Here is a 16,570-nt window from a genome sequence, read left to right as displayed (position 1 = left end):
ATTTTGTTAGATATAAACTTACAACATGTATATAAACGCTGATGGAGGCTATTGGATATTTTTATAGACGGAATAGAGCGACTCCAATTTGCTCCATTGTTAGCTGACTTTTGCTAGCGTTTATTTATGACTTAGAATGCATAAAACACAGTTAAAACATGTCTTACATGAGGATTATGAACGATAAGACAAAAATTCCCCCCTAAAAGTGCAGTTCCCCTTTAAGAGCTTTAAGATGGAAGGTCATATTTCTTCTGTCCACTAATTAGTGGGGGTGAACAAAAATAACAATTCGCAATTTTTTTCTGCGTAATTTTAAATGCATTCCTAATTTTTCAAAATATCAGTTTGTTTTTTCTTAATAATGATTAATTCTGCGAATTGTTTTTTTAATTGAAAAAATATTTTTACACTTGCAAATGTTTTTGTTTTTTTAATTGAAGAACATTGGGTTTTTTGTACTTATTATGGAAAATGTTTTTTTACTGCAAAAAAATTTTTTCATTAAAGAAAATAGTTTTTTTACTTCTTAATTTTTTTTCTTATTTTTAATTGAAGGACATTTTTTAACATATTACGTTAGATATTAACTTATAACTTGTATATAAACGCTGATGGAGGTTTTTGGATGTTTTTAGAGTGCTTTATAGGCGGAATAGAGCGACTCCAATTTCCTCCGTTCTTTGCTGACTTTTGCTAGTGTTTATTTATGACTTGGAATGCATTAAACACGGTTTAAAAATGTCTTACATGAGGATTATGAACGATAAGACAAAAATTCCCGCCAAAAAGTGCAGTTCCCCTTTAGCGTGATCATTCTGCCGACAATAACCGTGCTGTGAAACGTTCCTGACCTCCACACAGAGATCCACACCACCAATGTGAAGCGTAGGAAGATGTTTGCAGTAACGGCGCCCCCTCTCTTCCCCCGCAGGACCCCGTGGTTTAACGGCTGGGGCTTCAACCTGCCCCGGGGCCAGTCTCTGCTGGACAAATGGAACTTGGTCCCGGAGGGCGTGGACATCCTGATGACCCACGGTCCTCCGCTGGGTGAGTCCAATTAAGCCATCACAAGCAGACATGGGGGGGTTGTCGCTCATTATTGCCAATTTGCATGGACGTCACAGCTGCGACACGTGTCAGGAGCAGGACCCTGAACACATCACCCTTCCATATTTGGCTTGGTGAAAGAAAACAACATACAGTGGGGCAAAAAAGTATTTAGTCAGCCAGCGATTGTGCAAGTTCTCCCACTTCAAATGATGACAGAGGTCTGTCATTTTCATCATAGGTACACTTCAACTGGGAGAGACAGAATGTGGGAAAAAAATCCGGGAATTCACATTGTAGGAATTTTAAATAATTTATTTAGAGGAAAATAAGTATTTGGTCACTTCAAACAAGGAAGATCTCTGGCTCTCACAGACCTGTAATTTCTTCTTTAAGAAGCTCTTCTGTCCTCCACTCGTTACCTGTATTAATGGAACCTGTTTGAACTCGTTATCTGTAAAAAAAGACACCTGTCTACAGCCTCAAACAGTCAGACTCCAAACTCCACTATGGCCAAGACCAAAGAGCTGTCGAAGGACACCAGGAAAATAATTGTAGACCTGCACCAGACTGGGAAGAGTGAATCTACAATAGGCAAGCAGCTTGGGGTGAAAAAATCAACTGTGGGAGCAATTATCAGAAAATGAAAGACATACAAGACCACACGGTGAGCAAAAATCCCAGAACCACACGGGGGGACCTGGTGAATGACCTGCAGAGAGCTGGGACCAAAGTAACAAAGGTTACCATCAGTAACGCACTACGCCGACAGGGAATCAAATCCTGCAGTGCCAGACGTGTCCCCCTGCTTAAGCCAGTGCATGTCCAGGCCCGTCTGAAATTTGCCAGAGAGCACATGGATGATACAGAAGAGGATTGGGATAATGTCATGTGGTCAGATGAAACATAAATAGAGCTTTTTGGAACAAACTCAACTGGTCGTGTTTGGAGGAAGAAGAATACTGACTTGCATCCCAAGAACACCATACCTACTGTGAATCATGGGGGTGGAAACATCATGCTTTGGGGCTGTTTTTCTGCTAAGGGGACAGGACGATTGATCCGTGTTAAGGAAAGAATAAATGGGGCCATGTATCGTGAGATTTGGAGCCAAAACTTCCTTCCATCAGTGAGAGCTTTGAAGATGAAATGTGTCTGGGTCTTAAAGCATGACAATGATCCCAAACACAGCGCCCGGGCAACGAAGGAGTGGCGCCGTAAAAAGGATTTGAAAGTCCTGGAGTGGCCTAGCCAGTCTCCAGACTCAACCCCATAGAAAATCTGTGGAGGGAGTTGAAAGTCCGTGTTGCTCGGCGACAGCCCCAAAACATCACTGCTCTCGAGAAGAATGGGATAGAGGAATGGGCCAAAATCCCAGGTACTGTGTGTGCAAACCTGGTAAAGACCGATAGTAATCCTTTGACCTCTGTTATTGCCAACAAAGGTTATATTTCAAAGTATTAAGTTGATTTTTTGTTATTGACCAAATACTTATTTTCCACCATAATTTACAAATAAATTCTTAAAAATTCCTGGATTTTGTTTTCACATTCTGTCTCTCCCAGTTGAAGTGTACCTATGATGAAAATGACAGACCTCTGTCATCATTTGAAGTGGGAGAACTTGCACAATCGCTGGCTGACTAAATACTTTTTTGCCCCACTGTATGTTGTTTTTCTTGTTCTTTCTTGTGTTCTCCAACCTGCGTTTATTGAGTGATGTCCTTCCCCCTCGCCGACGGAGGGGCCCTCGCCTGGGGTTTGATTGCGTGGAAACTCCATTTTGCACCAGCGTGACAGGCGCCACAAACAAGTGGAGGCACGACATGTAAGAGCAGGACGCAGACAAAGCACAACAAAAAATGCCAGACAAAACAGAAAAATCAATACAGCGCTACTGTAGTAGTTCTATGTTCTACAACAGTGGTTCTCAAATGGGGTACGCGTACCCCTGGGGGTACTTGAAGGTATGCCAAGGGGTATGTGAGATTTTTGGGGGAATATTCTAAAAATAGCAACAATTCAAAAATTATTTATAAATATATTTATTGAATAATACTTCAACAAAATATGAATGTAAGTTCATAAACTGTGAAAAAAATATTCAGTGTTGACAGCTAGATTTTTTGTGGACATGTTCCATAAATATTGATGTTAAAGATTATTTTTTTGTGAAGAAATGTTTATAAGTAAGTTGATGAATCCAGATGGATCTCTATTACAATCCCCAAAGAGGACACTTTAAGTTGATGATTACTTCTATGTGGAGAAATCTTTATTTAGAATTGAATCACTTGTTTATTTTTCAACAACTTTTTAGTTATTTTTATATCTTTTTTCCCAAATAGTTCAAGAAAGACCACTACAAATGAGCAATATTTTGCACTGTTATACAATTTAATAAATCAGAAACTGATGACATAGTACTGTATTTTACTTCTTTATCTCTTTTTTTTTTTTCAACCAAAAATGCTTTGCTCTGATTAGGGGGTACTTGAATTTTAAAAAAAAATTCTCACTGCAAAAAGTGTTTTCAAAAACCAGAAAAAAAAAATACAAAAATGAGGGGTATTTTATTTGAACAAAGCAAAATTATCTGCCAATAGAACAAGAAAATGTGACTTGTCAAGACTTTCCAAAACAAGTAAAATGAGTTAACCTCAATGAATCCAAAAATACCTTAAAATAAGTATATTCTCACTAATAACAAGTACACTTTTCTTGGTAGAAGAAAACAATATGAGACCATTATGCTCAATATGTTGGAAAATATTTTTAAATGATGTGAATGCTAGTGCCGTTATCTTGACATAAGAGGGCATACAGTAAATACATTTACCTTATTTCCTTGAATTGCCGCCGGGTATATAGTACGCACCTGCCTAGAATTACTGTCGGGCCAAACTCGTTTTGCAAAATAATTAGCGCATGCTTAGCATTACTGCCAGCTCAGGATTAACGCCGGGTCAAACTCGTTTCGCAAAATATTATTTTTATTAGCGCATGTCTAGAATTTCCACCGGGTCAAACTCGTTTCGCCAGATAATTAGCGCATGTCTAGAATTTCCACAGGGTCAAACTCGTCACGTCACGAGTGACACTTCACCTGTCATCATTTTCAAAATGGAGGAGGCTGATTTCAATCCTTTGAAATCGCATAAAGGGAAAAAGATTAAGAGCTATTCAGTAGGACTTAAGGTAAAAGCTATTGAATATGCTAAAAAGAACAGTAAGCAGCTATGTTTTATTAATATACCGTAGCTTTTTATTTTTATTTTATTTTATTTTTGTCATGAAAAAGGGAGGTTTTTATCATGAAAAAGGGAGTTTTTTGGGGTTGTTCACTAATTGTAAATGTATTTTGTGTTTTTTATGTTGATTTAATAAAAAAAAAAATTAATAAAAAAAAATAAAGAATTAATGAAAAATTCTTCTGCGGCCTGGTACCAATCAAGCCACGGCCCGGTACCAATCGGTTGGTGACCCCTGCTTTAGATGGAGCTGCGCTAAAGGGAATGTCAACAAAACAGTCAGATATGTCGGTCAAACTTTAGTAATAGATTACAAACCAGCGTTCTGACAACTCCGTTCACTCCCAAAATGAATAAACAGCTGTTTTATCATTTTCCCCGATTCACTAAACACGTAAAAAACAGTCTGATACTGTTACGGTAAATCAAACGTTACTACAATCACAATATAGTAACACTGGAAATAGTACAAAGCAATAATATATCAATAAGTCAAAGTTGCTCAAAAGATAATGTCACACAACACATAAAAAAAACATGTAAAGCTCACTTTATTAAGTTATTCCTCATCCACAAATCCCTCAAATTCTTCTTCTTCAGTGTTCGAATCAAACAGTTGGGCGAATACGACATCCGTCTCGTCGAAGTCGTCATTAAAGGAGTCAGTGTCGCTGCTGTTAATGTTCAATTCTCTCGCTGCTGCTCTATTCCCGTCTTCTACTGTGTGACTGATCGCCTTGACTTTAAAGGGGAACATTATCACAATTTCAAAAGGGTTAAAAACAATAAAAATCAGTTCCCAGTGGCTTGTTGTATTTTTTGAAGTTTTTTTCAAAATTTTACCGGTCTCGGAATATCCCTAAATAAAGCTTTAAAGTGCCTTATTTTCACTCTCTGCGAAGACACTGGCCATTTCCCTGTGACGTCATACAGTGCTGCCAATGTAAACAAACAATGGGAATACCACAGCAAGATATAGCGACATTAGCTCGGATTCAAACTCGGATTTCAGCGGCTTAAGCGATTCAACAGATTACGCATGTATTGAAACAGATGGTTGGAGTATGAAAGTATTGAAGAAGAAACTGAAGCTATTGAGCGAATAGCTATTGATGCTATTCATAGCCATAGCATGGCCGAATAGCTGCGTTAGCATCGCCGGTAAAATGTGCGGACCAAACGATCAGGACTTTCGCATCTTTTGACACTGGAGCAACTTAAATCCGTCGATTGTTAAGTGTTTGTTTCGCATTAAATGTGGGTGGAAGGAAACGTAATATAGTTGCAAATGCATCTACAGGTTATCCATACATCTCTGTGCCATGTCTGCTTTAGCACCGCCGGTAAATAGCATGTTAGCATCGATTAGCGTAGCATGTTAGCATCAATTAGCTGGCAGTCAACATCAACAAAACTCACCTTTGTGAATTCATTTATTTTATCGTTGCAAATGCATCTGCAGGTTATCCATACATCTCTGTGCCATGTCTGCTTTAGCACCGCCGGTAAATAGCATGTTAGCATCGATTAGCGTAGCATGTTAGCATCGATTAGCTGGCAGTCACGCCGCAACCAAATATGTCTGATTAGCACATAAGTCAACATCAACAAAACTCACCTTGTGATTTCGTTGAATTTATCGTTGCAAATGCATCTGCAGGTTATCCATACATCTCTGTGCCATGTCTGTCTTAGCATCGCCGGTCAAATGTGGAGACACTCTGGCACATTCAATGGGGGTCTGGCGGCAGACACTTTGGCATCTTGGGGCCAGTGGTGCAACTTGAATCCCTCCCTGTTAGTGTTGTTACACCCTCCGACAACACACCCACCAGGCATGATGTCTCCAAGGTTCCAAAAAATAGTCAAAAAAACGGAAAATAACAGAGCTGAGACACGGTGTTTGTAATGTGTTGAAAATGAAAATGGTGGGTGTGTTACCTCGGCGACGTCACATTCTGACGTCATCGCCACAGAGCGATAAACAGAAAGGCGTTTAATTCGCCAAAATTCACCCATTTAGAGTTCGGAAATCGGTTAAAAAAAATAGATGGTCTTTTTTCTGCACCATCAAGGTATATATTGACGCTTACATAGGTCTGCTGATAATGTTCCCCTTTAAACTCTGCACGACTCTCGGTGGCTGAAATCGCTGGCTGCTTACCGTACTTGCCAGACCTGTTGTGGCTCAATATTGGTCCATATGTAAGGTGCACCGGATTATAAGGCGCACATTCAGCTTTTGAAAAAATAAACGGTTTTTAGGTGCGCCTTATAGTGCAGAAAATACGGTAGTCATTTTCTATACCGCGCAGAGACAAACCCGCGATATATTGAGTGTATCGATGTATCGCCCAGCCCTACGTACATCCTTCTAAAGTAAGAGAGTAGTGATGTGTGTGTGTGTGTGTGTGTGTGTGTGTGTGTGTGTGTGTGTGCAGGTTTCAGAGACTGGGTCCCTAAAGAGCTGCAGAGGGTCGGCTGTGTGGAGCTGCTGAACACGGTGCAGAAGAGGGTGCGACCCAAACTCCATGCATTTGGAGGAATACATGAAGGTAGGCTGCAGTCGTATCCATTTGTTGTTGTTTTCTAACCTCCTTTACGTCCTCTATGTAGAAACATCCTCCCAACACTATTGTGAAAGTATGTAGTTTTATTTTCTTCTTTCACTTAACTCTCTGTCAGACTCTTGTTGCACACCTAAACTATCCACGGTATGTTCCGGACTACAGAGCGCACCGGTGTATAAACCCCACCCACTACATAACATTATTTTTCCATATATTAGCCGCATCTGACTATAAGCCGCATGTGTGTGTGTGTGTGTGTGTGTGTGTGTGTGTGTGTGTGTGTGTGTGTGTGTGTGTGTATATATACATATATATATTAGGGGTGTAACAGTACGTGTATTTGTATTGAACCGTTTCGTTACGGAGGTTCCGGTTCGGTGCTCCGCTCCGTTCTGCCTCTGTGTCTGTACACAGCACCCAGCATTGTCCCGCCCACACAACCATCTGATTGGTTACATACAAAGCCAATCAAGCAGCGCGTATTCAGAGCGATGTAGTCAGCGCTTTAGCATCGAGCAGATATGAGTTTAGCAGGTGAGAAACGGACTCTTCCCAAATTACACTAAACACTTCCTAGTCAACTACTTTCGAAACATCACTATGAGCCCGTTGACCTTCTAGAAACAAACTGCAGCTCAGCTCGCTCACAGTTCTGGCTTTAGGTGAAGGCTAGTTAGCTTTTAGCGTAAGGTTAGCTCATTTTTCAGCGTGTGTGTGTGTGTGTGTTACGGACAGTGTGGATTGAGGTGTGTTGAATCGGCAATAAAGGACATTATATTAAATGAAGAGTTTCTGTCTGTGATAGTGTATATAATAATGTAAGTGCATCATAAAGCCTACATGAACTCCATGGTGTTCAGGGATGAATAGTCTCTCCTATTGCTATTGTGCTATTTTTTTCAGCTATAGTTACATGAATCATTAGTAATGTAGCAGCCTAGTTTTGAATAGCAGGGTCCCTGCTATCACATGTTGATAAAAATATAACATTTACATCATAAAAATCAACTACAGGCTTCCCAAATGTTGTAATAAACTAAGCATGGTGAGTTGACTTGAAACTGTTTAATGTTGCACTTTTTATATGTAGAAGAAAAGTTGTGTCATTTTATTTAACCAAAGCAACAACTTGAGGCAGTTTAATGTGGATTAACGTGGACAGAATTATTATAATGTTCCCAATGTTAAAAGGATAAAGCCATTGTTTACAAATTTGGTAAATAAATAACCAAAAAATGTATATTTTGTTGTTTTCTTACTGTACCGAAAATGAACCGAACCGTGACCTCGAAACCGAGGTACGTACCAAACCAAAATTTTTGTGTACCGTTACACTCCTAATAAATATATATATAATGGGTATAACAGTATGTGTATTTGTATTGAACCGTTTCGGTACGGGGGTTTTGGTTTGGTTCGGAGATGTACCAAACGACACGGACATATTAAGTAGCGCACCGCATGTTGTGTCAACAATGCACACCGAGGCACCATGAATTGATCTACGTGGACCCCGACTTAAACAAGTTGAAAAACTTATTCGGGTGTTGCAAACAAAAGGGTACAAACAAAAGGCGCGCACAAGGCGGAGAACAAACTTAGCTATGAACAAAAACACTTACTGTGACCCGATGGAACTGTGGCATGAACAGAGTGGCCAGAAAGTAGACGCAGCTACAACGATAAGTACTAATGACATTGACAGGTAGTGGTGACAGGAGGTAATGACAATAATCCAACACTGACTGGAGGAGAGAACAGGTCTGAATAGTGTCTGGCTGATTGACACCAGGTGCGGCCAGGTGCCAATCAGCCACACCTGAGGGGACATAGCACTCAGGGAGAAAAACAGGAATCAGAACCAAAATAAGAGTACTGCCAGGAACTAAAGACAGGAAACAAAGACAAATGCAGTGGAAAAAACTAAGACATGGCCAAACTGTCAGGGATAAGCCAGACAGGACCGCTATGGACAACTAGAAAACAGAACGCCACTTGTACTTCCGGTTGAAAGCTCAAAACAGAAGAACAGAAGTATAACACACCTTTTCGGTGTCTTTGCTTGTTTTTCTTTGTTTCAAATTTGCGTAAATAAAAATGCATTATTTAGTGGCACGGTTTCATAAGCCGCAGGGTTCCAAGCGTAGGTTAAAAGAAGGGGTTTATAGCGTGTGTTGTCTCCGCAGGCTACGGCATCATGACGGACGGTTACACCACCTTTGTCAACGCCTCCACCTGCACCGTCAGCTTCCAGCCCACCAACCCCCCCATCGTGTTCGACCTGCCCAACCCCTCCAGCTCCTGAGACCAGAGGACGTGGAGGCGAGGGACGAATATTTGGGACGAACTTCATTTTTTTGTCTACAAAAGTGTCCATGGAGGGGGAGAAAAAAAACTGGATAAAAAAAGACAGAATATTTTTTTTTTTTGTTGAGTTTTTTTGGGGTCTCTCCAATGTGTTGAGAACATTTGGAGACGTGGACTCGGGGGGACGCACACACGTCAGCACTAAAGGAGAATATCGGTTTGTTTTTCTTGGTTTCCTTTTGCTGCACACAATCATGTTTTTTTATTTCAACTTTACCTAAAATAAATGTTTCATCTCAGAATCAAGCTGTTAAAAATCCCTCAGAACACTTTTTATTGGTACAAGTCAATCACGCAGGAAGTAGAATTGTAAGAAAAAGTAAGATGTTGGTTGGTGTCATAAACCAGAAGACGACTTACGACAGGGCGTGACTCTCAGGCCTCAAACTGTGAGCAGTCTGTCCGGCTCCCAGTCCTGGGACGGCGGTTTGATTCAGAATCACTTCTTGATTCAACACGAGTCTTGTCATGTATTATTTGGTATGACGATTATGATGAAACTTTTTTCAAAATAGGTTACAGGTTAGAAAAGCTCCTTCTAAAAAATAGTTCTTATAAGAAAAATCATATATATATATATATATATATATATATATATATATATATATACATGTGTGTGTTTGTATGCATTAATGCATGTGTGTGTGTATATATATGTGTGTATATATATATATACATGCATGCATATATTTATATATATATGTATACTGTATGTATATATATATATATTTATGTGCATGCATGTATGTATATATACATATAAATATGTATGTATATACATATATATATATGTATGTGTATATATGTATATGTTCACATGTATCCACATATGTGTACGTAAATATATATATATATATGTATATAAACACATATACACACACATATATATAGATATATATAATATGTGTCTATATATATGTACACTTATGTGGACATACAAATGAACACACACACATATATATATGTATGTACGTATATATGTATATATATATATGTATGCATAGATATACACATGTATATATATGCATACATATATGTGTGTGTGTTCATTTGTATGTGTCCACATAAGTGTACATATATATATATATATATATATATATATATATATATACATATGTGTATATATATGCTTATGTGTGTTTATATGTATGTATATGTGTACACACGTACATATTTATATATATATTTGTAAAGGTACGTATATATACATATATACTGTATATGTGTTCATGTGTATGGAAATGTGTACATGTGTTTTTATATACATATATATATATACATATGTGTATATATATGTGTATGTGTGTTTATATGTATGTATATGTGTACACACGTACATATTTATATATATATATATTTGTAAAGGTATGTATATATACATATATATACTGTATATGTGTTCATGTGTATGGAAATGTGTACATGTGTTTATATATATATATATATATATATATATATATATATATGTGTGTGTGTGTTCATTTGTATGTGTCCACATTAGTGTACATATATATATATATATATATATATATATATACACACATATGTGTATATATATGCTTATGTGTGTTTATATGTATGTTTATGTGTACACATGTACATATTTATAAATATATTTGTAAAGGTACCTATATATACATATATATACTGTATGTGTGTTCATGTGTATGGAAATGTGTACATGTGTTTATATATATATATATATATATATATATATATATATGTGTGTGTGTGTGTGTTCATTTGTATGTGCCCACATACGTGTATATATGTATATACATATATATACGTGTATATATGTATATACATATATACATGTGTACACATATACATAAACATATATATATATGTTTATGTATATGTGTACACATGTTTACATATTTATATATATAAATATGTATGTGTTTATATTTATGTATGTGTACACATATTCATACATATAACTACATGTGTGTTTATATGTATGTATATCTATACATACATGTACATATTTATAAATATTTGAAGTTAATTATATTTATATAGCGCTTTTCTCTAGTGACTCAAAGCGCTTTACATAGTGAAACCCAATATCTAAGTTACATTTAAAGCAGTGTGGGTGTCACTGGGAGCAGGTGGGTAAAGTGTCTTGCCCAAGGACACAACAGCAGGATGGCGGAAGTGGGAATCGAACTTGCAACCCCCAAGTTGCTGGCACGGCCACTCTACCAACCGAGTTATACCGCCCCATTTGAGTGTATGTGTATATATATTTAAATTTTTTATGATTGCGATTTTTATTTAATTGTAAATTGATTCCTAGTTTTTGATTGATTCAAAAAACATTTACCTTTGGTTAAAAAAAATAGGAAGATGATGTATTGATTCTGGTTTGCATGGAGAAAGCCCAAAAATTAAACGAAAGAATGAATTCCCCCTTTTTTTTTTTAAGAATCGATTCCAATGTGACTCCCAACATTTAGTCCCCTGACCAACAAATTTGTCACAAATGAACCGACCGGTATTCTCCTTTTGTTGTCTGGAAGAGGCTGTTTGTGACGGAACAATCTTGCTCTCGATGGATATCGCTCAGAAATGTAAGATAAAGCATCGCTTTGTGAAATTTGTACACGTTTTCTTTTTGGTTTGACCATACAAGCGACGCCATCTTTCTTCTTCTTTCTTTCCATTTCCGTGTTTGTGCTCCACTTAGTTGAGGAATGGCCGACAGACTGCGACGCTGCCTTAAACTTCCATGTGGTCAGCGCCTCCTCGCCCAGAGGGAACTCTTTATTTATTGTCCTGAGGAAACAACTTTGTACTTCATTTGGGAAAGCGTATGTACAAAAATATATATATATTATATATTCATGTTGTAAAACTTCTGTACTTAAGCTTGTGTTTGACGACAAAAAAAAAGTGTTTTTTTTTCTTCGCGCCCCCGTTTAATCGAGTTTATTCATTTGGAAAAAAAAAAAACATTTAAAAAAGCCCTTTTTTGTATGAACTTTTGGCTCCAGGCGTCGTTTGTCGCCTGCCTAAATATACTTTTTTTTAAGTTGTCCTTTCAAGTGTAAATCTTTGTGTTTAATCACTTTTTTTCCGTTTTGCACTCTGTGTAAATGCAATCTTGCTAGCACAAAAAAAAAGAATGTTGCCAAGAGTAGTTTGGACTTTGCTGCTGTAAATGCTCTTTTTTTCGTGCTCTTTTTTTCCTCTTGATTGTATGTTAGTTCTCTCATTTCAGTTCATTGTGATATATTTAGCTGCCTTTATATGCAAATAAAATTGCAAGATTTTTACTTAACCGAACTGCCTCCGCTTTTACGGGCGCCGTGCCTCCAAATGTCCCCGACGACGGGCGCTTAATGGCGGCGTTAAGGTCGGAAGACGACGCCTCTCCAAATGCCACTCACGTTGTTTTGCTCTCCGAAACCACTTTGCGAATCAAAAAGTTTTATAAAGGCCATCTAAAGATGTTTTTTTTATTCTAGGAAATAATGTAAAGCGACCTTTCTTAACTGTGAGGACTATAAAAGTACACCTGCTGATCTACACCTCCAAGGCAGAAAAATAATCTTTCTTACAAGTATTATTATCACTGGAGGACAGAGACGAGCCAAATATGCTACCCGTCACACTGTAAGGTGGGTACACTAAGACATGCTAACCGCTAAGCTAGAATTTTTGAATGTAAACAGTAGGTGGATCGACAGTCATGATACCAAGTATAGTATTAGTATATTGGTCATTTTATCACAATAAAATATTTCTTACAAGTATTATCACTGGAGGACGGAGACTAGATAAACATGTTACCCGACACAATAAGACATGCTAACCGCTAAGCTAGAGCTTTTGAATGTAAACAGTGGGTGGATCGACAATAATGATACCAAGTATAGAGTTGGTATATTGATCATTTTATTACAATAAAATCTTTCTTACAAGTAGTATTATCACTGAAGGACGGATACTGGCTACACATGATACCCAACATAAGACATGCTAACCGCTAAGCTAGAGTTTTTGAATGTTTACAGTGGGTGGATGGATCGACAGTAATGATACCAAGTATAGTATTAGATCAGTATTAGTATATTGATCATTTTATCACAATAAATTATTTCTTACAAGTATTATTATCACTGGAGGACGGAGATGAGCTAAACATGCTACCCGACACACTTAGGTGGGTACAATAAGACATTCTAACCGCTCAGGTAGCACTTTTGAATGTAAACAGTGGGTGGGTGGATCGACAGTAATGATACCAAGTATAGTATTAGTATTTTGATCATTGTATTACAAACAAATCTTTCTCACAAGTAATGTTATCACTGGAGGAAGGATACTAGCTAAACATGCTACCCGACACAATAAGACATGCTAACCGCTAAGCTAGAGCTTTTGAATGTGAACAGTAGGTGGATCGACAGTAATGATACCAAGTATAGTATTAGTATATTGATCATTTTATCACAATAAAATCTTTCTTACAAGTATTATCACTGGAGGACGGAGACTAGATAAACATTCTCCCCGGCACAATAAGACATGCTAACCGCTAAGCTAGAGCTTTTGAATGTAAACAGTGGGTGGGTGGATCGACAGTAATGATACCAAGTATAGAGTTAGTATATCCATCCATCCATCCATCCATTTTCTACCGCTTATTCCCTTTTGGGGTCGCGGGGGGCGCTGGCGCCTATCTCAGCTACAATCGGGCGGAAGGCGGGGTACACCCTGGACATATTGATCATTTTATTACAATAAAATCTTTCTTACAAGTAGTATTATCACTGGAGGACAGAGACGAGCCAAACATGCTATCTGTCACACTGTAAGGTGGGTACACTAAGACATGCTAACCGCAAAGCTAGAGTTTTTGAATGTAAACAGTGGGTGGATGGATCGACAGTAATGATACCAAGTATAGTATTAGTATATTGATCATTGTAATACAAAAAAATCTTTCTCACAAGTAGTGTTATCACTGGAGGACGGATACTAGCTAAACATGCTACCTGACTCAATAAGACATGCTAACCGCTAAGCTAGAGTTTTTTAATGTAAACAGTGGGTGGATCGACAGTAATGATACCAAGTATAGAGTTAGTATATTGATCATTTTATTACAATAAAATCTTTCTTACAAGTAGTATTATCACTGGAGGACAGAGACGAGCCAAACATGCTATCTGTCACACCGTAAGGTGGGTACACTAAGACATGCTAACCGCAAAGCTAGAGTTTTTGAATGTAAACAGTGGGTGGGTGGATCGACAGTAATGATACCAAGTATAGTATTAGTATATTGATCATTGTAATACAAAAAAATATTTCTCACAAGTTTTGTTATCACTGGAGGACGGATACTAGCTAAACATGCTACCCGACTCAATAAGACATGCTAACCGCTAAGCTAGAGTTTTTTAATGTAAACAGTGGGTGGATCGACAGTAATGATACCAAGTATAGTATTAGTATATTGATCATTGTAATACAAAAAAATATTTCTCACAAGTTTTGTTATCACTGGAGGACGGATACTAGCTAAACATGCTACCCGACTCAATAAGACATGCTAACCGCTAAGCTAGAGTTTTTTAATGTAAACAGTGGGTGGATCGACAGTAATGATACCAAGTATAGTATTAGTATATTGGTCATTTTATCACAATAAAATCTTTCTCACAAGTATCACTGGAGGACGGAGACTAGATAAACATTTTACCCGACACAATAAGACATGCTAACCGCTAAGCTAGAGCTTTTGAATGTAAACAGTGGGTGGATCGACAGTAATGATACCAAGTATAGAGTTAGTCTATTGATCATTTTGTTACAATAACATCTTTCTTACCAGTAGTATTATCACTGAAGGACGGATACTGGCTACACATGCTACCCAACATGATAAGACATGCTAACCGCTAAGCTAGAGTTTTTGAATGTAAACAGTGGGTGGGTGGATCGACAGTAATGATACCAAGTATAGTATTAGATCGGTATAAGTATATTGATCATTTTATCACAATAAAATCTTTCTTACAAGTAGTATTATCACTGGAGGACAGAGACGAGCCAAACATGCTATCTGTCACACCGTAAGGTGGGTACAATAAGACATGCTAACCGCAAAGCTAGAGTTTTTGAATGTAAACACTGGGTGGGTGGATCGACAGTAATGATACCAAGTATAGTATTAGTATATTGATCATTGTAATACAAAAAAATCTTTCTCACAAGTATTGTTATCACTGGAGGACGGATACTAGCTAAACATGCTACCCGACTCAATAAGACATGCTAACCGCTAAGCTAGAGTTTTTGAATGTAAACAGTGGGTGGATCGACAGTAATGATACCAAGTATAGTATTAGTATATTGGTCATTTTATCACAATAAAATCTTTCTTACAAGTATTATTATCACTGGAGGACGGAGATTAGCTAAACATGCTACCCGACACAATAAGACATGCTAACTGCTAAGCTAGAGCTTTTGAATGTAAACAGTGGATGGGTGGGTGGATCGACAGTAATAAAGTATAGTATTAATATATTGATCATTTTATTACAATAAAATCTTTCTGACAAGTAATGTTATCACTGGAGGACGGATACTGGCCGGACATGCTAACCGCTAAGCTAGAGCTTTTTGAATGTTAACAGTTGGTGTATCAATACAAAATATTGACAGTAATGATACCAAGTATAGTACTAGAATAAAATATTTCTTACAAGTAGTATTATCACTGGAGGACAGAGACTCGCTAATCATGCTACCCGACACACTGCAAGGTGGGGACAATATGACATGCTAACCGTTAAGCTCTCACTTTTGAATGTAAACAGGAGTGGGTGGATCAACATTAATGATACCAAGTATAGTTTTAGAATATTGATCATTCTTTCACAATAAAATCTTTCTTACAAGTATTATTATCACTGGAGGACGGTTACTGGCTAAACAGGCTACCCGACATAACAAGAAAAAGCGAGACCTCTGAGATAGGCTCGTCTCATGTTGGCCAGAAATAAGAAGGGGCTCAAGTTGTTTTTTCCCACAACCCCCTTCTCTCGTCAGCGGCACATCAAAGCAGCCCGACCAATCCTCCCCCCCACACACCCACCCCTCCCCCTCACATTAGCATAATCCCGTCTAATCGTGTTAAATCGGGCCAGGCGTGAGCAGGAGGAGACATTTTCCTCCCTCTGGTGTCGCTCTGCGCACCGCTCGCCATCTTTAAGGTGATTGATTTGATATTCTGTTCGTGGGAGGATGTGGGGTCAATCACCTGCTGCTTCTAATCAGCACACCTGTGTGACTCAATGTTGACGCGGGGACT

At 37.9% G+C, this 16,570-nt stretch overlaps 1 protein-coding gene and 1 long non-coding RNA gene across 5 annotated transcripts in view; both read left to right on the top strand.

Annotated features, from left to right (window-relative positions):
* mpped2a (metallophosphoesterase domain containing 2a) overlaps positions 1-9,479 on the top strand; it is a 276,284-nt gene extending 266,805 nt beyond the window's left edge. For all 4 annotated transcript variants that reach the window (XM_061887744.1, XM_061887742.1, XM_061887743.1 and 1 more), the window contains 3 exons: positions 935-1,050; positions 6,742-6,855; positions 9,057-9,479. In XM_061887744.1, the coding sequence (XP_061743728.1) occupies positions 935-1,050; positions 6,742-6,855; positions 9,057-9,175 (349 nt within the window). In that variant the 3' untranslated portion in view covers positions 9,176-9,479. The remainder of the gene's footprint in view (positions 1-934; positions 1,051-6,741; positions 6,856-9,056) is intronic.
* A 1,505-nt stretch (positions 9,480-10,984) lies between these two features.
* Positions 10,985-12,523, top strand: LOC133543176 (uncharacterized). Its single transcript, XR_009804336.1, has 2 exons — positions 10,985-11,813; positions 11,930-12,523. It is a non-coding gene; the product is annotated as an uncharacterized LOC133543176 (long non-coding RNA).
* Positions 12,524-16,570: the final 4,047 nt, after the last annotated feature.

Source organism: Nerophis ophidion, linkage group LG25 (assembly GCF_033978795.1).
Source record: "Nerophis ophidion isolate RoL-2023_Sa linkage group LG25, RoL_Noph_v1.0, whole genome shotgun sequence".
Taxonomy (NCBI): domain Eukaryota; kingdom Metazoa; phylum Chordata; class Actinopteri; order Syngnathiformes; family Syngnathidae; genus Nerophis; species Nerophis ophidion.
The sequence above is the reverse complement of the archived record's forward strand: the minus strand, read 5'-3'. Positions and strand labels throughout refer to the sequence as shown.